At 48.0% G+C, this 23,242-nt stretch overlaps 1 protein-coding gene across 1 annotated transcript in view; it reads right to left on the bottom strand.

The window, feature by feature from the left end:
• TYRO3 (TYRO3 protein tyrosine kinase) overlaps positions 1–23,242 on the bottom strand; it is a 277,637-nt gene that overhangs the window by 76,083 nt on the left and 178,312 nt on the right. The window contains exon 7 of the mRNA XM_075330191.1: positions 10,429–10,606. Coding sequence (XP_075186306.1) covers positions 10,429–10,606 — 178 coding nt within the window. The remainder of the gene's footprint in view (positions 1–10,428; positions 10,607–23,242) is intronic.

Raw genomic sequence — 23,242 nt, 5'->3', positions numbered from 1 at the left:
TGTGATGAGGGTCAGGGCCGGCTCCAGGTTTTTGTGGGCCCCGGGCGGAAGAGTCCCAGTGGGCCCCATCAACACGCAGACACACATACGTACACATACATATTTAAAGACAAACTCACAAAAATACGTATAGAACGGACACATCTATACAGCCATATACACTGACATACATAGATACACATTATACATGCCTACAGACACACAGCTCTGCTGCATACATACAGACACACATAGCTCTGCTACAGACACACATAGCTCTGCTACATACATACACACATAGCTCTGCTACATACATACCCACATAGCTCTGCTACATACATACACACATAGCTCTGCTACATACATACACACATAGCTCTGCTACATACATACACACATAGCTCTGCTACATACATACACACATAGCTCTGCTACATACATACACACATAGCTCTTCTACATACATACACACATAGCACTGCTACATACACACATAGCACTGCTACATACAGACACACATAGCTCTGCTACATACAGACACACATAGCTCTGCTACATACATACACACATAGCACTGCTACATACACACATAGCACTGCTACATACACATATAGCACTGCTACATATATACATACATACACATTGCTCTGCTACATACACACATAGCTCTGCTACATACATACACACATAGCTCTGCTACATACATACACACATAGCTCTGCTACATACATAGCTCTGCTACATACATACACACATAGCTCTGCTACATACATACACACATAGCACTGCTACATACATACACACATAGCTCTGCTACATACATACATACATAGCTCTGCTACATACATACACACATAGCTCTGCTACATACATACACACATAGCACTGCTACATACATACACACATAGCTCTGCTACATACATACACACATAGCTCTGCTACATACATACACACATAGCTCTGCTACATACATACACACATAGCTCTGCTACATACATACACACATAGCACTGCTACATACATACACACATAGCTCTGCTACATACATACACACATAGCTCTGCTACATACATACACACATAGCACTGCTACATACATACACACATAGCACTGCTACATACATACACACATAGCACTGCTACATACACACATAGCACTGCTACATACACACATAGCACTGCTACATACAGACACACATAGCTCTGCTACATATATACATACATACACATTGCTCTGCTACATACACACATAGCTCTGCTACATACATACACACATAGCACTGCTACATACACACATAGCACTGCTACATACACACATAGCACTGCTACATACAGACACACATAGCTCTGCTACATATATACATACATACACATTGCTCTGCTACATACACACATAGCTCTGCTACATACATACACACATAGCTCTGCTACATATATACATACATACACACATAGCTCTGCTACATATATACAGTCATACAGACAGACACACACGCGGCTCTGGGGCCCAGCACATACGGCACCGGGGGGGGGGGGGAGGGTAGGGTTTTGCAGGGAATACACCTAGGGGGGGAGAAGAGCCCATACAGCTCACCAGGGCCCATAAATCGGGGGGTGGGGAGGGTACATACCGCTCAGGTCACGGTGGAGAGGGGGCCCACACAGAGCCGGAAAGAAGCACTGTGCTGGGGGTCGCTGGCTGGCACTGCAACTCTCATCTGTGGGATGAGCAGGACGCCGGCCGGTAGCTCCGCCCACAGATTAAGTTCAGCCAGGAAGTCTTTGCTCCTTAAAGGGACGGCGCTGCAGATTCCTACTCGGCCCGGGGGGCAGCAGAACTAAGGCGAGTGGGTCCTGGCCAAGGGTCACCAGAACTGACGAGGCCGAGTGGGCCCCCCCGGCTCTCCAGGGCCCCGGCATTTGCCCGGGCACTGATGAGGGCAATCTGACCACGCGCCTCCCGGAGCCTGGAGCTCCGGACAACAGGTCAGATTGCTCTCATCAGTGACCGGCCAGCAAGGACGCCCTGAGCCAGGCGGGCCGGTCACAGAGAGTAGGCGGGCCGGATGTGGCCCGCGGGCCGCCCCTTGCCCAGGTCTGTTCTAGGGTGTATAAAAAGAGAGATTAGATCCCGCGATCCCAACGTATTGTTACCCCTCTATAAATCACTTGTAAGGCCACATCTGGAATATGGGATCCAGTTTTGGGCTCCACATTTTAAAAAGAACATTCAGAAGTTAGAGTCAGTTCAAAGGCAGGCAACTAGACTACTACAAGAAATGGAAGGCCGCACGTATGATGACAGGTTGAAAAAGTTAGATATGTTTAGCTTAGAACAAAGACGTCTCAGAGGAGATCTCATTTATATGTATAAATACATGTGTGGTCAATATAAAGGACTGGCACATGACTTATTCCTTCCAAAGACAATACTAAGGACCAGGGGGCAGTCACTGCGAGTGGAAGAAAAGCTATTCCGACAGCTAAATAGGAAAGGGTTCTTTACAGTTAGAGCAGTCAGACTGTGGAATGCCGACCACAAGAGGTAGTAATGGCAGATACTATAACAGCTTTTAAAAAAGGGCTGGATGATTTCCTCATCACACAACATTGTTGGTTATAAGTGACTTAGTGACCAAATGTAGAACTGGTGGAGGAAGTTGAACTAGATGGACCGAGGGTTTTTTTCAACCTAAGTAACTATGTAACTATGCATGGGAGGAGAATGTGCAGTACCTGGCCACGGTCGCTATCGTAAGACTGAGCAGCTCTGGAACTGATCATTCATGAAAAGCGGGGGTGCGTGGTGTATGGAACTGGCTGATCAGATATTGATGAAGGAGACAGGACAGCAGTAAGCGCAGTGCCCGCCCTGCTGCACTCATAGCTCATTAGCATACAATTTCAACTATGAATTTCTCTAATACAGCAAAATAAATTTCTATAAGAAATCTAAGGCTTTAATTAGCCTTAAAAGCACCTTTACATACAGTGCCTACAAGTAGTATTCAACCCCCTGCAGATTTAGCAGGTTTACACATTCGCAATTAACTTGGCATTGTGACATTTGGACTGTAGATCAGCCTGGAAGTGTGAAATGCACTGCAGCAAAAAAGAATGTTACTTCTTTTTTTTTTTTTTTTGTTAAATTGTGAAAAGTTTATTCAGAGGGTCATTTATTATTCAACCCCTCAAACCACCAGAATTCTGTTTGGTTCCCCTAAAGTATTAAGAAGTATTTCAGGCACAAAGAACAATGAGCTTCACATGTTTGGATTAATTATCTCTTTTTCCAGCTTTTTCTGACTAATTAAGACCCTCCCCAAACTTGTGAACAGCACTCATACTGGGTCAACATGGGAAAGACAAAGGAGCATTCCAAGGCCATCAGAGACAAGATCGTGGAGGGTCACAAGGCTGGCAAGGGGTACAAAACCCTTTCCAAGGAGTTGGGCCTACCTGTCTCCACTGTTGGGAGCATCATCCGAAAGTGGAAGGCTTATGGAACTAAGGGAAACCTTCCCTCGACCCAACCTCTGCTGCCAGCTATCGCCCCATATCGCTACTCCCATTCGCCTCAAAACTCCTGGAACAGCACGTCCATGCTGAAATTTCCTCCCACCTCTCCTCTAACTCTCACTTTGACAACCTACAGTCCGGCTTCCGTCCACATCATTCCACTGAAACTGCCCTGACTAAAATCACAAATTACTTACTTACTGCCAAAGCGAACAACCACTTCTCTATACTCCTACTTCTAGACCATCCTCAGCCTTTGACACTGTCGACCACTCCCTCCTACTACAGATCCTCTCTTCCCTTGGTGTCAGAGACCTCGCCCTCTCTTGGATCTCTTCATACCTTACCAACCGCACTTTTAGTGTCTCCCACTCCCACACAACCTCTTCATCCCGTCCTCTTTCTGTTGGTGTCCCTCAAGGCTCTGTCCTGGGACCATTACTTTTCTCTATCTACACATTTGGCCTGGGACAACTCATAAAGTCCCATGGCTTCCTGTACCACCTATATGCCGATGACACTCAGATCTACCTCTCTGGCCCAGATGTCACATCTCTGCTGTCCAGAATCCCAGAGTGCCTATCTGCTATATCTTCCTTCTCCTCTCGCTTCCTAAAGCTCAATGTGGCCAAAACTGAACTGATCATTTTTCCTCCATCTCACCTACACTCTCTACCTGATCTATCTATTACAATAAATAACATCACGCTCTTCCCAGCACCCAAAGTTCGGTGCCTGGGAGTTATCTTTGACTCTGCCTTGTACTTCATACCACACATCCAATCCCTCACCACCTCCTGTCGTCTTCAGCTCAGAAATATTTCCAGAATCCGTCCCTTCCTTAATTCTCAATCTACAAAAATGCTAGTGCACGCTCTCAATCTCCCGCCTCGACTACTGCAACATCCTCCTATGTGGTCTCCCTGCTAAAACGCTCGCCCCTCTCCAGTCCATCCTTAATTCTGCTGTCCGACTGATCCACGTCTCGCCTCACTACCACCCTGCTTCTCCTCTCTGCATGTCCCTTCACTGGCTCCCAATCTTCCATCATATCCAATTCAAACTACTAATACTGACTTACAAAGCCATCCACAAATTGTCTCCTCCATATATCTCTGAACTAATCTCTCGCTACACTCCAAAACGTAATCTCCGGTCCTCCCAAGATCTCCTTCTCTCCTCCTCTCTCATTCGCTCCTCATGCAACCGCCTCCAAGACTTCTCCCGAACATCCCCAGTCTTCTGGAACTCGCTGCTTCAACACGTCAGATTATCTACTACACTTGCAAACTTCAAACGGAACCTAAAGACTCATCTGTTCAGAAATGCCTATAACCTTGAATGACCTCACTGCTTCACCACCGCGCGGAGCTGCCGCCCGACCACCGTGCGGAGCTGCCGCCCGACCACCGTGCGGAGCTGCCGCCCGACCACCGTGCGGAGCTGCCGCCCGACCTACACCCCACCTACTGTCTCCTCCCCAAAATCCTTTAGAATGTAAGCCTGCAAGGGCAGGGCCCTCTTCCCTCTGTACTAGTCTATCTACTGTAACCTGTATATGTGTTCTGTATGTAACCCCCTTTTCATGTACAGCACCATGGAATCAATGGCGCTCTTTAAATAAATAATAATAATAATAATAATAACAACAACTACTGTTAGCCTTCCACGGCCTGGACAGCCTTTGAAAGTTTCCACCCGTGCCGAGGCCAGGTTTGTCCGAAGAGTCAAGGCTAACCCAAGGACAACAAGGAAGGAGCTCCGGGAAGATCTCATGGCAGTGGGGACATTGGTTTCAGTCAATACCATAAGTAACATACTCCACCGCAATGGTCTCCGTTCCAGACGAGCCCGTAAGGTACCTTTACTTTCAAAGCGTCATGTCAAGGCTCGTCTACAGTTTGCTCATGATCACTTGGAGGACTCTGAGACAGACTGGTTCAAGGTTCTCTGGTCTGATGAGACCAAGATCGAGATCTTTGGTGCCAACCACACACGTGACGTTTGGAGACTGGATGGCACTGCATACGACCCCAAGAATACCATCCCTACAGTCAAGCATGGTGGTGGCAGCATCATGCTGTGGGGCTGTTTCTCAGCCAAGGGGCCTGGCCATCTGGTCCGCGTCCATGGGAAGATGGATAGCATGGCCTACCTGGAGATTTTGGCCAAGAACCTCCGCTCCTCCATCAAGGATCTTAAGATGGGTCGTCATTTCATCTTCCAACAAGACAACGACCCAAAGCACACAGCCAAGAAAACCAAGGCCTGGTTCAAGAGGGAAAAAATCAAGGTGTTGCAGTGGCCTAGTCAGTCTCCTGACCTTAACCCAATTGAAAACTTGTGGAAGGAGCTCAAGATTAATGTCCACATGAGACACCCAAAGAACCTAGATAACTTGGAGAAGATCTGCATGGAGGAGTGGGCCAAGATAACTCCAGAGACCTGTGCCGGCCTGATCAGGTCTTATAAAAGACGATTATTAGCTGTAATTGCAAACAAGGGTTATTCCACAAAATATTAAACCTAGGGGTTGAATAATAATTGACCCACACTTTTATGTTGAAAATTTATTAAAATTTAACTGAGCAACATAACTTGTTGGTTTGTAAAATTTATGCATCTGTTAATAAATCCTGCTCTTGTTTGAAGTTTGCAGGCTCTAACTTATTTGCATCTTATCAAACCTGCTAAATCTGCAGGGGGTTGAATACTACTTGTAGGCACTGTACAGGCTGTTGGTTTAGGGTATACAATCCTAAGGACAGGTTCATTTTAAGAGCAAATTTAGTCTCCAGTTTCACTGTATAACTTATCTTGCACTCTCCTAGTACCCGAAAATGAGATGATCACCAGGACAGGAGGAGCACATAATGTTCCTGCTTCCCAAACTGAATATGCTGGAAAATGTACTCAAGATGCAGAACTAGGAGCAAAATACACTCCTTCATTGCCTCTTGAACTCCAAATTAATAAAGATTTGTGGTGAAAGTTTCTGCTTTATTACATCAGGTGACCAGTTTATATAGTACCCCAAACAAAGAAACTACTCCACCGAACTGAGCACCAATAAGAGCAGTAGAGGCGTGAATGGAAATGTGAAACTTCCCCGCCCATCAGTGTTAGCTGAACCCTATTAAATCATTCAGTTATAAGACAAGATGGTTTCTTAAGGAACAGAATAGATTGTTCTCTTACAGGAGCATTCGAGTAAAGTGGATTTATTTACTTGCACCACAGAAACAAGGCAAAATCAAGGTGTTTTCTGGCTTTTGATACACCACCAGACCTTTTATACTCCTAACATTACAGGAGACAACTCAGGAATACTTGTTCAATTCTTACTATATGTGTATGCAACTTCTTTGCAATGTAATAATTGGAACAAGGAATTTAATAATTGGAACGGTTGCCCTCACATATGTCTGGTTATCACTTATCTAAGTCCTAGGGTACAAATTCAAGGGTACAGTCAACATTACAGTATTCCTCATCTCTGTCTAATGCCGGCGTCACACAGTAAGATATATCCGGCGATATGTTGGCGGGATCATGTCGTAAGTGACGCACATCCGGCATCGTTAGTGATATCGTAGCGTGTGACCGCTACGAGCGACGGTGAACGAGCAAAAATACTCACCTTATCATTGCTCGTTGACACGTCGCTCATTTTCAAAAAGTTGTTTCTTCTTCTGTGCGCCGGTTGTTCATCGTTCCCAGGGCAGCACACATCGCTCAATGTGACACCCCGGGAACGACAAACACAGCTTACCTGCGTCCCGCCGGCAATGCGGAAGGAAGGAGGTGGGCGGGATGTTACGTACCGCTCATCTCCACCCCTCCGCTTCTATTGGCCGGCTGCTGTTTGACGTTGCTGTGACGCCGAACGTCCCTCCCCCTTCAGGAAGAGGATGTTCGCCGCCCACAGCGACGTCGCTCAGCAGGTAAGTGCGTGTGACGGGGGTTAACGACTGTGCGCCACGGGCAATCCGTGACGCACAATCGACGGGGGCGGGTACGATCGCTCGTGTGATTGCACGATAGATCGTCCCATGTGATGCCGGCATAAGTCCTATACATAAACATTTTAGATACATTTTATTATAACTTTTAACTCTTGATTTTCCTAATAGAATACACCATTCTCGTTTGGTACCGTGTATTCAGCGATCAGGAAGGCAGAAATAGTAATGAAGGACCACTACTTTATGGTTCGTCCCGCCAGCTCTCACAGTCGGGTCCCTGCTCCCTTGGCTGCTGCTTACTCTGCGAGGATGTACTAAAAACATCCTTTCAAAGTAATATAAGGACAAAGCCTAAAGGTTTAAAATTGTTGCGAGGTCAAGCAAATAGTTGAGTAAGAATGGTAAATGCATGTAAACCCAATTAAACCATAATAGAACAAATGCCTTACATCATGGTTGTAACTTCTATTAAATGTGGCATTGTAATAAAAGCCAGAGAAAGTGTTTACATCATCATGTAAGATATTAACAAAAGGAAGGCAGGAAGGCACAGTAAGGCTGAAATTACAAGGACCCCAGGGAAATGTGACCTATTTCCTGCATCTGCACAGAGGAAATCTCAATAATTCTTCTTTCAGTAAAACGGGGTTATGTCGGCTCATTCCACTACTGTTACGTAGGACACAGGAGCGCTCAGTCCCATAATATTGCAAAATATTCATACTCATTCTATCTGCAAAAATGAATCGTAGCACAAAATTAAGGCTACATTCACAAATCCATTGTTTTGCATCATTCAGAATCCGTCGCCTTGAAGAATTACGGTATCCTGCAAAATATTTTGCAGGAATCCGTTTTTTCCCCCTAGACTTCTATTAGCGACGGATTGTGACTGAAGGCCTAGCGTTGCATCCGCCGGGTGACGGATCAGTAGTTTACTGACTAACCGTCAGACGGGAGCAACGCTGAATGTAACTTTGTTTGGAGCAGCAAAAAAAAAAAACAAAAAAAAAAAACACACTCCGCAGGTGTCCGTCGCAATCCATCAAGAGCTATAATGGATGTCTATGGTGCTGGATTCCACTGTAATCCGTCACACTACGGAATCCAGTGCTGGATTCCGTCATACTCTACTGAGCATGCCCAGCATGTTTGGCATACCCATTGGGCTGTCCCAAACAAAAACAGATCACGACAGATCCGTCAAAAAACGGACGCACAGTGGATGTAATGGACGCGACGGATCAGTTTTTTTTCACAGGACTCCTGTGAACGGAATCCTGTGAAACATATCCGTTGCATCAGTTGACATCTAAAAAACAATAAATCCGTCGTTACGTCGCAACGATGGACCTGACAGATTTAAAACAATGGAAGTGTGAATGTAGCCTAACTCAACAAAATATTTGTCTTTAGAAACATTTAAAACAACACGTTTGACTCTAGATACTGGGATATGCGATTAGTATGTTTTATTATTACTTTTAGAAGGAGGCGTGGGTCATCAGATATGTGAAAGCAGCATAAAGTAGTGAAAACTGATTTTATGGAAACTACTGCAAGAAATCCTTCTTGGCGCAGGGTTCCTCTACTACTTGATGGTGCCTTCATATAGGGCCGAACAAACCAGGTATTAGATTAATTTTAAATGTATTGACTGATGCCGGCAATGCAAAGGAGAACCCGGAAGTCTCATGCACACATGGAGTATTTTCTCCTTGCAGATTTGGTACCAATTTAAATCTACAGGATGTCAATTCTTGCCGCAGATTTCACCTATTCTAAGGAATAGGAAAAATTGACCCAAAAAACGCGGGTTTTTGACACTGCATTTGTCCTACCAAGAGATGCACAAACAGTGCAGAAATTTGTTCACCGAATCCTAAACGTATGTACATACACTTATAGTAAAAAATAAACAAACTGGAAGAAGGGCTGATCTCCTGCATGAGCACGTGCTAAATATGCACATGCTCAGTATAAAGTCTATGATCATGTACCCAGAGTGAACTGCAGGCTAATAGACTTTCTACTGTGCCCATATACTGCTCATATAGACGTTCAGCATTTCTGTGCTGCAAACATTTTTGGGGGGTGATTGATGGGAGTATCAACACCACGGACCCCCAACGATCTGCTGCAGACTTAGGAAGGCACTGGATATCTGTCTGTCCAAACTGACAGTATAACAAAGTATAGGCTCATAAAAATCTCACCTGTAGTGCTCTAATCGCTACCGCCATTCTGCAGAAACTGAAGCTTAAAGGGGATGTCCACTAATTTGATAACCCCCACTCATCCCCCTTGTTTGCCCCATAAAAATAAATAAGCCTATACTCACCTTCGATGCGGCTGCTGTTCCAGTGATGTCTGAAGCCGCGTTCCCAGAGCCCACATCACATTAAGACACGCGAGCCCCACGACAAATCAGTGCCCGGCATCAGTCTCCCAGTCTTTGGACATTTGAGCAGGATGTGAGCGCAGCGCTGACTTCCTGCTCAATTGTCCAAAGGTGGGGAGAAGGAAGTTGGCCGCTGATTGGTCAAGGGGCTCACATGTCTTGACGATGCCACGTAGGCCCCGGGAATGCAGCTTCAGACATTGCAAGAACCAAGGTCGCACCGCAGGCGAGTATAGGCTTATTTATTTTTATGAGTCAAACAAGGAGCATAAGTAGGACAACCCCTATAAACAAATATAGTAATTAGGGTTCTCAATCTAGCCCCCAAATTGGTGATTGACAGCACTGGCCTGCCTGAACTTTCTCTGCAGGCAGTGTTTGCTCCAGGTAAATCAGAGATGTCAATCAAAAATGATGTTCTATGCCATTTACCCCAAACAATCTTATACCAAACATTATTGTATTGTCATAAAGTAACACGCATAGTAATATCATATCCCATAGGTATATAAACTACACAAAAATTTTATTAGCCTTCTCTAAAGTCAAAATGCCAATCCCTTACCGGACTCTAGTGTCTGAAAAGATAGCCAGTCTGTGAAGTCCGATCGTCCCACTTCGTTGGCACACTGCAGACGGATACTGTAATTACTCAGTGGCTTCAGTTCATCTAAAACAACGTTGTACGGGGGCACGATAATATTCTGTGAATACATTTCACGTTGATCCTGTAGTAGTAGAACCTAAAAATGTAAACATTTTCATAAGAAACACATCAGGAAAAAAAACCCAAAACAGATGATGGGGATGGCATCAGAACAAAGGGATAAAATGGTCTTTTCAAGCTACCGATAAAGTCATAAGTTACCAATGTCTTTGCGTATAAACGTTTTCTATATTTTGGCGTTTCCTTCTAGATGGCCGAGCCAACCTGCATTAAGCTGGAAAGCCATTTCCAGTACAGATGGGAAATTACTCGAGGCCATTGATTGGCTTTTATGGTTAATTATCCAGGACATGATGCCAATGCACCACATTGTTCAAAAAGGCTTGGCACAGGAAAGGGCAGCACTGGAATAGGATCAGAATATATATTACAGCTTTTTTTCCCCAACATTTATGGCTTAAATGGTTTATCCAGGACATTGATACTGATGGATGGCCTATCCTCATGAATATCAAAATCAGTGGGGATCTGAATCCTAGCATCCCCCAATGATAATCTGTTTACAGCACCATCTGGAAGTGAACAGTGTAAGAAACCAACACGCAACATGTGGGACCTGCTACCAGCTGAATGCTGTGTGCTTGTTATCAGACCCCCCCAACTTCGAGAATAATTGCTAATCCTAAGGATAGGTCATCAATATCAGAATAAGTTGTCTGGAGCTTTATTCTTTTCATAGATTAGGTCTTCGATTTCTACTTGATAGGGCAAAGAGCTTAACCAATAATCCTATTATCACAGTGAAGGGGCAGCATATACAGTGCCGTTAGGCAAGAATCTTAGACCCCTATAGTCAAAAATTGATCACTCATTACAAAAGCCATTTCACGTATGCTGAGTGACCATTGGTAAGAACACTTATCCCTGTCACATGCAATTTTGCACAAACTTCGGCAACTGTCATGGCGGCATTTGGCTCTGCTCAGATTGCAGATTCTGACACTCCGTCTGATTCTTTCCCTGGTGTCTGGGATCAACACAGGCAGACACGGGTGTCGATTTGCTGTGTGTGTTGATTCATAGGCAGGCTAGCAAGAGTTAATCTCTGCTAGTCTGCTTGCTCATCTAATTACATGTTGTGAGAAGACCTATCACATCTGCTCCCGCCCTATTAATGCTGGTGGAATTCTTCTACCCATGCCAGCTATAGTTTATTATATGTTGGTCTGTGAGGTGTGGTGTCCCAGACTCTCTGGTGAAAGTTGTGCTTATTGCTTGAAGCAGATGTGGAGTTTACCCTTGTTGTTTCGTAGTTTCTATCCTGCTCTTGTTTTTCCTCCTGAATCTCTTATTGTCTTTACATATAATATATATATATATATATATATATATATATATATATATATATATATATATATATATATATATATATATACATATACATACCCGTACGTACGTACGTACATACATACAGTTAGGTCCAGAAATATTTGGACAGTGACACAAGTTTTGTTATTTTAGCTGTTTACAAAAACATGTTCAGAAATACAATTATATATATAATATGGGCTGAAAGTGCACACTCCCAGCTGCAATATGAGAGTTTTCACATCCAAATCGGAGAAAGGGTTTAGGAATCATAGCTCTGTAATGCATAGCCTCCTCTTTTTCAAGGGATCAAAAGTAATTGGACAAGGGACTCTAAGGGCTGCAATTAACTCTGAAGGCGTCTCCCTCGTTAACCTGTAATCAATGAAGTAGTTAAAAGGTCTGGGGTTGATTACAGGTGTGTGGTTTTGCATTTGGAAGCTGTTGCTGTGACCAGACAACATGCGGTCTAAGGAACTCTCAATTGAGGTGAAGCAGAACATCCTGAGGCTGAAAAAAAAGAAAAAATCCATCAGAGAGATAGCAGACATGCTTGGAGTAGCAAAATCAACAGTCGGGTACATTCTGAGAAAAAAGGAATTGACTGGTGAGCTTGGGAACTCAAAAAGGCCTGGGCGTCCACGGATGACAACAGTGGTGGATGATCGCCGCATACTTTCTTTGGTGAAGAAGAACCCGTTCACAACATCAACTGAAGTCCAGAACACTCTCAGTGAAGTAGGTGTATCTGTCTCTAAGTCAACAGTAAAGAGAAGACTCCATGAAAGTAAATACAAAGGGTTCACATCTAGATGCAAACCATTCATCAATTCCAAAAATAGACAGGCCAGAGTTAAATTTGCTGAAAAACACCTCATGAAGCCAGCTCAGTTCTGGAAAAGTATTCTAAGGACAGATGAGACAAAGATCAACCTGTACCAGAATGATGGGAAGAAAAAAGTTTGGAGAAGAAAGGGAACGGCACATGATCCAAGGCACACCACATCCTCTGTAAAACATGGTGGAGGCAACGTGATGGCATGGGCATGCATGGCTTTCAATGGCACTGGGTCACTTGTGTTTATTGATGACATAACAGCAGACAAGAGTAGCCGGATGAATTCTGAAGTGTACAGGGATATACTTTCAGCCCAGATTCAGCCAAATGCCGCAAAGTTGATCGGACAGCGCTTCATAGTACAGATGGACAATGACCCCAAGCATACAGCCAAAGCTACCCAGGAGTTCATGAGTGCAAAAAAGTGGAACATTCTGCAATGGCCAAGTCAATCACCAGATCTTAACCCAATTGAGCATGCATTTCACTTGCTCAAATCCAGACTTAAGACAGAAAGACCCATAAACAAGCAAGACCTGAAGGCTGCGGCTATAAAGGCCTGGCAAAGCATTAAGAAGGAGGAAACCCAGCGTTTGGTGATGTCCATGGGTTCCAGACTTAAGGCAGTGATTGCCTCCAAAGGATTCGCAACAAAATATTGAAAATACAAATATTTTGTTTGGGTTTGGTTTATTTGTCCAATTACTTTTGACCTCCTAAAATGTGGAGTGTTTGTAAAGAAATGTGCACAATTCCTACAATTTCTATCAGATATTTTTGTTCAAACCTTCAAATTAAACGTTACAATCTGCACTTGAATTCTGTTGTAGAGATTTCATTTCAAATCCAATGTGGTGGCATGCAGAGCTCAACTCGCGAAAATTGTGTCACTGTCCAAATATTTCTGGACCTAACTGTACATACATACATACTAAAATATATATATATATACATATATATATATATATATATATATATATATATATATATATATATATATATATATATATATATATATATATATATGTCACAAACCACCGGGGGGGGGGTCACTCAGAAATCCCCCGCGCTGGCTACCAGTACGTCACAATCGGGGGGTAACAAGTGGGGTCACCCCTCCTTTATACCTCCCGACCGACAGACAGAGCACGTGACGCGCTCTCTAGCGCCCCTCTTATAGTCAGGCCAATTATGGAATTGCCCGACAATAAGCAAGGAGGCCGCTATACTACTTATGCCGATTATTGAAGGGTCCCCGGTGAGAGTAAGGTATATATTCCCCCGACCTCCGCGGGCGGAATATATAAAATCTCCCCGAATCTCACTGGCCTCCCCACAATAATCCTTGGCACAAACTCGCTGCCACCAACCGATTTACGGTAACTATTAGCCGAACACACAGACGTGGGATTCAAGATCGAGATAACAGAACAGCCCAAGATTAATTATATAATTTAATCAGCCTAAAGCACACTAGAGACTACAATATATACAATAGGGAATCTACAGAATATACATATGTCAGAGTACAGTTACAGATAAAGCATGGGTTACAAACAGGTATACAATTACATCAGTTACCTTGTGTGTCTGGCCACAGGGGGGCGCTGTAGACCAGGTTTCTAGGATTCTTCCTCACAGGTCTTTCCCAACCAGGCCCCCGAGCAGAAGAACACTGGAAAATGGCCGAAGTAGGGTTATCAACCTGGGCAGATCCAGGTCCCCTCCTACCTTAGTAACCTCACAGGGAAGCACTGCCACTCCCCCTGCATGGATCAGAATTATCCAGCAAAGGGGATATTGGCCATAACTTTGCCTGGGAGCGTCGTAGGCGGACGCCAATGCTCTCATTGTGACAGTTATGAATTTAGCTACAGAACGAGGGGACTCATGACCTGTCTACGAGTTCCCATATGGCTGATATCACGCCTGGGGCATTTCCCAAGCTCCCCCTTCCATAAAAAAGGTGTGCCAGCATCGTCCGCCTGCGCAAACACCATTTTTATGGTTGCCATATTTATCGGAGATATGGCTTGCGAGATATGAACCATTTTTTACTGGAGTCGTTCTGTCTGGCTACTTCCAAGCCTTGCTAATGAGATACAACTCTTGTTACAGGGTGACGGCAGGGAGTCATCCTGGGTCCATTGTCCTCACATCATCTCATCTCCATATCAGAGGAGATGGCTGTTGGAGGTGTAAGTGGGATGTGACACCTTCACAGATGCTGGACATTTGAGAACAAGAAGGGAGGGGGCACTGCCAGGGAGTGATGAGAGCAATTATGACTTCTAGTCATAATTCCTCTTCATATCCCAGGATTTACCTCACACCTCCCCCCTTTTGAGGGCGCTAGGGGGCAGCACACTCCGGTGTTCCCCCGTGCGCCCGTCCGCGACCTCTCCTTGTCGGGACAGCCCGTCTGCGTTACCGTGGTCACGGCCCCTTTTGTGGCGAATGGTGAAGTCGTATTGCTGGAGCGCAAGGCTCCATCGCAACAATCGCCCATTCGTCCCAGAGACGGTGTGCAACCAGCTGAGGGGATTGTGGTCCGTCTCCACGATGAAGTGGCGCCCGTATAGATAGGGTTGCAGACGCTGCAGGGCCCACACTATGGCCAGGCACTCCTTCTCCATTGTAGAATAGGCCACTTCCCTTGGTAACAGCTTCCTGCTCAGGTACAAGACTGGGTGCTCTTGGCTCGCAGAGTCCACCTGGCTGAGCACCGCACCGAGGCCGAAGTCACTGGCGTCGGTCTGTACTACAAACGGCCGCGTGAAGTCGGCTGCCTGTAGCACGGGCGGGCTGGACAGGGCGTCCTTTAGGGCCCGGAAGGCTGTCTCGCAGTCCACTGTCCAATCGACTGCAGAGGGCAGCTTCTTCTTGGTGAGGTCCGTCAAGGGCTTTGCCAGGCTACTATAGCATGGAACAAACCTCCTATAGTACCCAGCGGTCCCCAAGAAGGACATCACCTGCTTCTTGGTCCTGGGGGTGGGCCAGGATGCGATGGCTTCCACTTTCTCAGGCTCGGGCTTCAGTGTTCTCCCACCTACCCGGTGACCGAGGTACTGGACCTCGCTCATGGCCAGCTGACACTTTCCCGGCTTGATGGTCAAACCTGCCCGGTGGATCCGCCTGAGCACCTGTGCTAGATGCTCTAGGTGGTCCTCCCAGGTGGGACTGAAGACGGCAATGTCATCTAGGTACGCGGCCGCGTACCCTTCAAGTCCCTTGAGCAGGGTGTTGACCATCCGCTGGAAAGTGGCAGGGGCATTCCTCATCCCGAATGGCATCACCGTGGACTCGTACAGTCCAAATGGGGTAATAAAGGCAGAGCGTTCCCTGGCCTTGCGAGTCAGGGGGATCTGCCAATATCCCCGGCTCAGGTCCATGATGGTCAGGTACTGAGCCCCGGCCAACTGATCGAGCAGGTCATCGATGCGTGGCATTGGGTACGCATCGGCGACCGTGACAGCATTGAGCCCCCTGTAGTCCACGCAGAACCGCGTGGTTCGGTCCTTCTTAGGGACGAGGACTACAGGCGAGGCCCAAGCGCTGTTGGATGCCTGGATCACCCCCAGCTTCAGCATCTCGTCAATCTCCTGGCGCATGTGTTGCTGCACCTCCAGGGAGACCCGATATGCTGAACGCCGGATCGGGGGATGATCCCCAGTGTCCACGTGATGGACAGCCAAGTCAGTCCTTCCGGGCTGGTTGGTAAACAACCCCCGGAAGGGGTGTAGGGTGGCCCACAGCTGGGACCGTTGGTCCTCCAAGAGCTGGTGGCCAACCTCCACATCCTCAATGGATCCGCCTGCCCTAACCTGGGCTAGCATATCCAAGAGGGTCTCCGCTTCTCCCTCCTCGGGCAGGTTGCACACGGGGAGCGCACATGCCTCCCGCTCATGATGTGCCTTCATCATGTTCACATGGAAGGGCTTCCGCCTTCCACGGGCAGGGTCCAGGGTGACCAGGTACGTCACAGGGTTGAGCTGCTGGTACACGAGGTATGGGCCTTCCCAGGCTGCCTGAAGCTTGTCCTGTGGTACGGGGACCAGTACCCACACCTTTTGACCCACTTGGTAGGTCCTCTCACAAGCGTTCTGGTCGTACCAACGCTTCTGATCGGCCTGGGCTTGAGCCATATTGTCGTGTACCAGTTGCGTCAAGGCCTGCATTTTGTCCCGGAAGCGCATGACATACTCGATAACCGACACTCCAGGGGTGGCCAAATCCCCTTCCCAAGCCTCTTTCACCAGAGCCAGGGGGCCCCGCACACGTCGCCCGTACAGGAGCTCAAACGGTGAGAATCCTGTTGAGGCCTGTGGAACCTCCCGGTAAGCAAATAACAGGTGTGGGAGATACCGCTCCCAGTCACGCCCATGGGAGTCGACCAACATCTTAAGCATCTGCTTTAAGGTGCCATTGAACCGCTCGCACAGGCCATTAGTCTGTGGATGGTACGGGCTGGCCACCAGATGTCGCACCTGGACTTGCTTACAGAGGGCCTCCATCAGCTGGGACATGAATTGGGTCCCCCGGTCGGTGAGCATTTCCTGGGGAAAACCCACTCGGGAGAAAATCTCCAGCAATGCGGTGGCCACCTTGTCAGCCCGAATGGACGACAAGGCCACTGCTTCTGGGTACCGGGTGGCATAGTCAACTACCGTCAGTATGAAGCGTTTCCCGGAGCTGCTGGGGATGGCCAGCGGGCCGACCAGATCCACAGCCACCCTCCTGAAAGGCTCATCGATGATTGGCAGAGATACTAGTGGGGCTTTGGGGTGTGGCCCCGCCTTCCCCACTCTCTGACAGGTTTCACACGAACGGCAGTAGGCAGCCACATCGGCCCCCATTTTTGGCCAGTAGAAATGCTGGTTTAACCTGGCCTTGGTCTTAGCGATCCCTAGGTGTCCGGCCATCGGAATCTCATGTGCGATCCGCAACAACTCCGTCCGGAACGGATAGGGTACCACCAACTGTCGGTCCCTGGGCCACGCCTCCGGTGAACCCTGCTGGACCGTGGCCCGGTACAGCCGTCCTTGGTCCCAGACCACTCGCTCCGGGTCCGAGTCCGAGGGAGGCTGTGCCGCCTGCTCCTTTAGAGCTTTCCGGCTGTCGTCAGCTTCTAACGCTGCCTGAAACCCCTGACCAGATGTGGCCAGAATCGACGAGACTGTCACATCTTCGGTCAGTACCCCGGGACCTGTGTCCTGGCCTCCACCTGACTCGGCTGCCACTTGGTCAGAAGGGGAAGAGCTATCGGACCTCCGGGAGGCCCCTTGGCTTCCAGCACTCCCACTGCGGGTGACAGCGGCCACAGCCGCTGCGACCGTGGGTCGTGCCTGCTCCTCCTCCGTTCCTGACCAAGTCGCCGGTTCAGGCAGACCTACCTGGCTTCCTGACACCCCGGTTGTGGGGGAACCCTGCACCGAGATCTTACCTGGGAGCACTTCCGCTCCTGGACCGGCCCCAATCTCACCTGCCTGTTCCCCCTCTGCAGCAACAGAACCCTGCTGTGAAATCTCTGGGGACCCCACATTTGCTGTGGTAGCCCCCACCCCACACACTGGTCCTCCCCCTGCAGCACCCTGCTCTCTGCTTATCCCTGCAGAGGGCAACAGATCCCAGCTCACAGGCTGGTTACTTGTAGAGGCATGGTCACACCTTTCTCTGACCCCCTCCCCTGTCACAGCTGCAGCTGAGTGTGTGTCTATGGTGTCTATGCAAGCAGAAATATCAGAGTTCACTCCCTCCTCCCTTACATCATTCATAGATAACACATTAACATTGTCCGGAGGCACGTCAGCACTGGCTGAAGGTTCAGCCTTTGGGGCGGGGCCAAACTGGGAGGTTATTTGCCCCAAATCTGTCCCAAGTAGCACGTTTGCAGGGATCCGATCAGTTACCCCCACCTCCCTCACCCCCCGCCCTGCGCCCCAGTCCACATAAATGTCAGCAACAGGCAGCGCCGGGTCAGTGCCTCCAATCCCGGAGACAGCGAGGGTTTTTCCAGGGATCAAGTCTTGGGGGGACACCATCTCAGGCCGCACCAGAGTCACCTCCGAGGCGCTGTCTCGCAGTCCTATGGTCACAGACCGGCCGACGGTGACAGGTTGGAAGCTGTCCAGGGACCTACCACCACCCCCACCCACACAATACACCTTGGGCGGCCCTTGGGACGGGGACGGAGCCGGGGCCTTGGGACGCTGAGGGCACATGGCCTTGAAGTGTCCAGGTAGGTTGCACTGGTGGCACCGTCTTGGTTCCGCCACGGGCCTGGAGAGGGGAGTTGAGGGGGACACCCCCTGCAGTCTAGGGGCAGGTGGGGCAGTCGCAGAATTCATCTTACCCCCTCTCCAGGTGCTGCTGGTGGCCGCTCTCCTGGCCTCAGGGGCCCGGTTGTTGGTGTAGTCATCGGCAAGGGCAGCTGTAGCCGTGGACCCCTTTGGCTTCTGGTCTCGGATGAACTGGCGGAGATCCTCAGGGCAGTTCCACAAGAGTTGCTCCGTGATGACCAAGTCCAGGATCTCTGGTCCGGTGGAAAGCTGCAGGCCTTGGGTCCAGTGGTCGGCAGCTCGGGCAAGTGCCCGCCGGTGGTCAGCCCAGGAGTCCTTTGGTCCCTTCTGTAGGCTCCGGAACTTCTTGCGGTAGGACTCTGGAGTGAGGTTGTACTGTTGGATCAGGGCCCGCTTGATGGTGTCGTAGCCCTGATCTGCCTCAGCAGGCAAGTCCCCAAGGACATCCAGGGCCTTACCCCTTAAACGGGGGGTCAGGTATTTGGCCCACTGGTCCTTGTTCAGATGGTGCTGCAAGCAAGTCCGTTCAAAAGCAGTCAAGAAAGAGTCCAAGTCTCCATCCTTCTCCAGCACTGGGAAGTCCTCAACACGGACCTTTGGAAGTTTGGTGTTTTGAAGGTCACGTGTGGCTGATGAGGGCCGGAGCTGAGCTAGCTGCAGCTGGTAGTCACGCTCTGCCTGTCGCTCTCGCTCTTCACGCGCTGCTTGCCGCTCCGCAGCCTCACGCACTGCTTGCCGCTCCGCAGCCTCAGCATCACGCGCTGCCTGCCGCTCTGCCCTGTGCTCTGCCAGGAGTCCCTTGTAGCCCTCCTGGTCTCCAGCCTGGAGAAGGGCCATAGCCATTTGAAGAAGGCTATCCGAGCCTCCCAGGCTCGGTGGAATGGCACGTGGTGATCTGCGGCCCGCTGCGGAGCCTGGTGATTCACTGTCCATTGCAGAGCGGAGGGCTGGCATCTGGCTCGTTGAGGACCCTTGGGTGAGCTGCTCCTCCTCTTGTCCAGCAGTGCCCGGTTGTGCAATGTCCTCTGCGGAGCTGTTTTCTGGCGTCGAGCTCCTGGAGGACTCGTGGGCAACCTCCTCATTACTGCCCACAGCACCGTCCTCCCTCTCTTCGGCTCCTGCTTTAGCATTGGCCAGTTGCATAGCTCTGCTCCTGGTGCCATCAGCCATTCTTGCAGACTTTTGGTCACTGACACAGAACTGACACCTGATGCCTCCACACACCTTACAGTATCTGCACTCTGACACTCTAGTGTTGAGCTAGTCTGAAGACCCCAGCAGCCACAGCTGCTGCAGGCAGTCTTTAGTGTCTGGGAGTATGGGTCTCACACTCACACACACTATTATCTCGATCCCACCGCTTGCCACCAATATGTCACAAACCACCGGGGGGGGGGGTCACTCAGAAATCCCCCGCGCTGGCTACCAGTACGTCACAATCGGGGGGTAACAAGTGGGGTCACCCCTCCTTTATACCTCCCGACCGACAGACAGAGCACGTGACGCGCTCTCTAGCGCCCCTCTTATAGTCAGGCCAATTATGGAATTGCCCGACAATAAGCAAGGAGGCCGCTATACTACTTATGCCGATTATTGAAGGGTCCCCGGTGAGAGTAAGGTATATATTCCCCCGACCTCCGCGGGCGGAATATATAAAATCTCCCCGAATCTCACTGGCCTCCCCACAATAATCCTTGGCACAAACTCGCTGCCACCAACCGATTTACGGTAACTATTAGCCGAACACACAGACGTGGGATTCAAGATCGAGATAACAGAACAGCCCAAGATTAATTATATAATTTAATCAGCCTAAAGCACACTAGAGACTACAATATATACAATAGGGAATCTACAGAATATACATATGTCAGAGTACAGTTACAGATAAAGCATGGGTTACAAACAGGTATACAATTACATCAGTTACCTTGTGTGTCTGGCCACAGGGGGGCGCTGTAGACCAGGTTTCTAGGATTCTTCCTCACAGGTCTTTCCCAACCAGGCCCCCGAGCAGAAGAACACTGGAAAATGGCCGAAGTAGGGTTATCAACCTGGGCAGATCCAGGTCCCCTCCTACCTTAGTGACCTCACAGGGAAGCACTGCCACTCCCCCTGCATGGATCAGAATTATCCAGCAAAGGGGATATTGGCCATAACTTTGCCTGGGAGCGTCGTAGGCGGACGCCAATGCTCTCATTGTGACAGTTATGAATTTAGCTACAGAACGAGGGGACTCATGACCTGTCTACGAGTTCCCATATGGCTGATATCACGCCTGGGGCATTTCCCAAGCTCCCCCTTCCATAAAAAAGGTGTGCCAGCATCGTCCGCCTGCGCAAACACCATTTTTATGGTTGCCATATTTATCGGAGATATGGCTTGCGAGATATGAACCATTTTTTACTGGAGTCGTTCTGTCTGGCTACTTCCAAGCCTTGCTAATGAGATACAACTCTTGTTACAGGGTGACGGCAGGGAGTCATCCTGGGTCCATTGTCCTCACATCATCTCATCTCCATATCAGAGGAGATGGCTGTTGGAGGTGTAAGTGGGATGTGACACCTTCACAGATGCTGGACATTTGAGAACAAGAAGGGAGGGGGCACTGCCAGGGAGTGATGAGAGCAATTATGACTTCTAGTCATAATTCCTCTTCATATCCCAGGATTTACCTCACAATATATATATATATATATATATATATATATATATATATATATATATATATATATATATATATATATATATATATGCAAAAAGGAGGGGAGCCAGCACTGCCTATGAGTGGCATGCAACAATGAGAAAGTAAAAAGTGTAAAATTCACAAATTCATTCCTACTGTGACAATTCAATGAGATTTTTGGCAAATAATTGATCAATGATTTGAGCCCCCCTGCCCCGTCACGGCAAATCTCTATAAGGGGGGTCCCTACACTATATTTATAATTTATATACGTACCCTAAGGTCTCGTGTAATGCGCAGGACCGTATAGGAACATCACCTACCTGAGAAGTGTCAGAACCGCTCCCATGCTGCAAGGGCTGACAACTGCGAGTAAAAGGGCAGTCCAGGTGCCAGCGTGTGTGGCAGAACCACACTCACCAGCACAATGTCAGAACTGGCCCCCACAGTGCCAGACCAGCAAACATGGATGAAGGGCGGAACAGCCCCAGACAGGTGGTGCTTAAGTAATAATGCCTATGGAACAGGAGACGGTGGCTGTGTGTGAACAGGCACCAACAAAAATTTTGATGGTAACAGAAGGAATTTGCAAACCACACTGGGTGTGCACGGCAAGGTGGCGGTCAACCACCGACCATCTAAACGCAAAAAGGAGGGGAGCCAGCACTGCCTATGAGTGGCATGCACACCCAGTGTGGTTTGCAAATTCCTTCTGTTACCATCAAAATTTATGTTGGTGCCTGTTCACACACAGCCACCGGCTCCTGTTCCATAAATATCCTCTTTGCAAATAATACCAACTAAAACCTCATTTTTTTTTGCACATATCTTATACAGGATGCAGCCAGGCCCCTTTCTGTTAGGCCTTGCATATTGGAGTCCCCATCCCTATATGGTGCACATATATAGAGTACTGGGCAGCCTGGCTAGTCAAATAGTATGGGCATGGTAATAGGCTGCTAGCCAGTTACTGTGCACCTACATGTGTGAACTGTGCTCTATACAAGCCATAAGTGTGCAATTTTATCATCCAGCAATCGCCCCCTCCATATTTTGGAAGTGTGTGAGTGATTTGTTCCTCTTGCACCTGTGATGCCTCCACTTTATTGGGGTTCTTGCTGCATCCTGCTAGTGCATTAGTTTTTGGCCTGGGCAGTGCACAACTGCTGCCTTTCTTTGCTTTAAGTATTTGCTGATTTTTGGAGGATATTTATTCCTGTTTTTGTTGCTATTTTATATCCAAATGGAAATTCAAATAACTTTCTAAATAGTCTTCAATAAAATCATGCTACCATTTTTGGGATACAATGTGACTGTGTTCTTTAGGTTAAAAATGTTAAAAAATAAGATTGGTTGATACCTTTTTAATGGCTAACTGAAAAGATAGTAATAAATAGCAAGCTTTCAAGACCACTCAGGTCTCTCTTCAGATCTTGTTATACCATGCCTGATAGTCAGGTACTTGCGATTTGTGATCTTTTCAGTTGGCCATTAAATAGGTATAGGCTACTGAGGACTCTC

Source organism: Anomaloglossus baeobatrachus, chromosome 12 (assembly GCF_048569485.1).
Source record: "Anomaloglossus baeobatrachus isolate aAnoBae1 chromosome 12, aAnoBae1.hap1, whole genome shotgun sequence".
Lineage (NCBI taxonomy): Eukaryota > Metazoa > Chordata > Amphibia > Anura > Aromobatidae > Anomaloglossus > Anomaloglossus baeobatrachus.
This window is presented reverse-complemented; position numbering and strand designations above follow the sequence as displayed.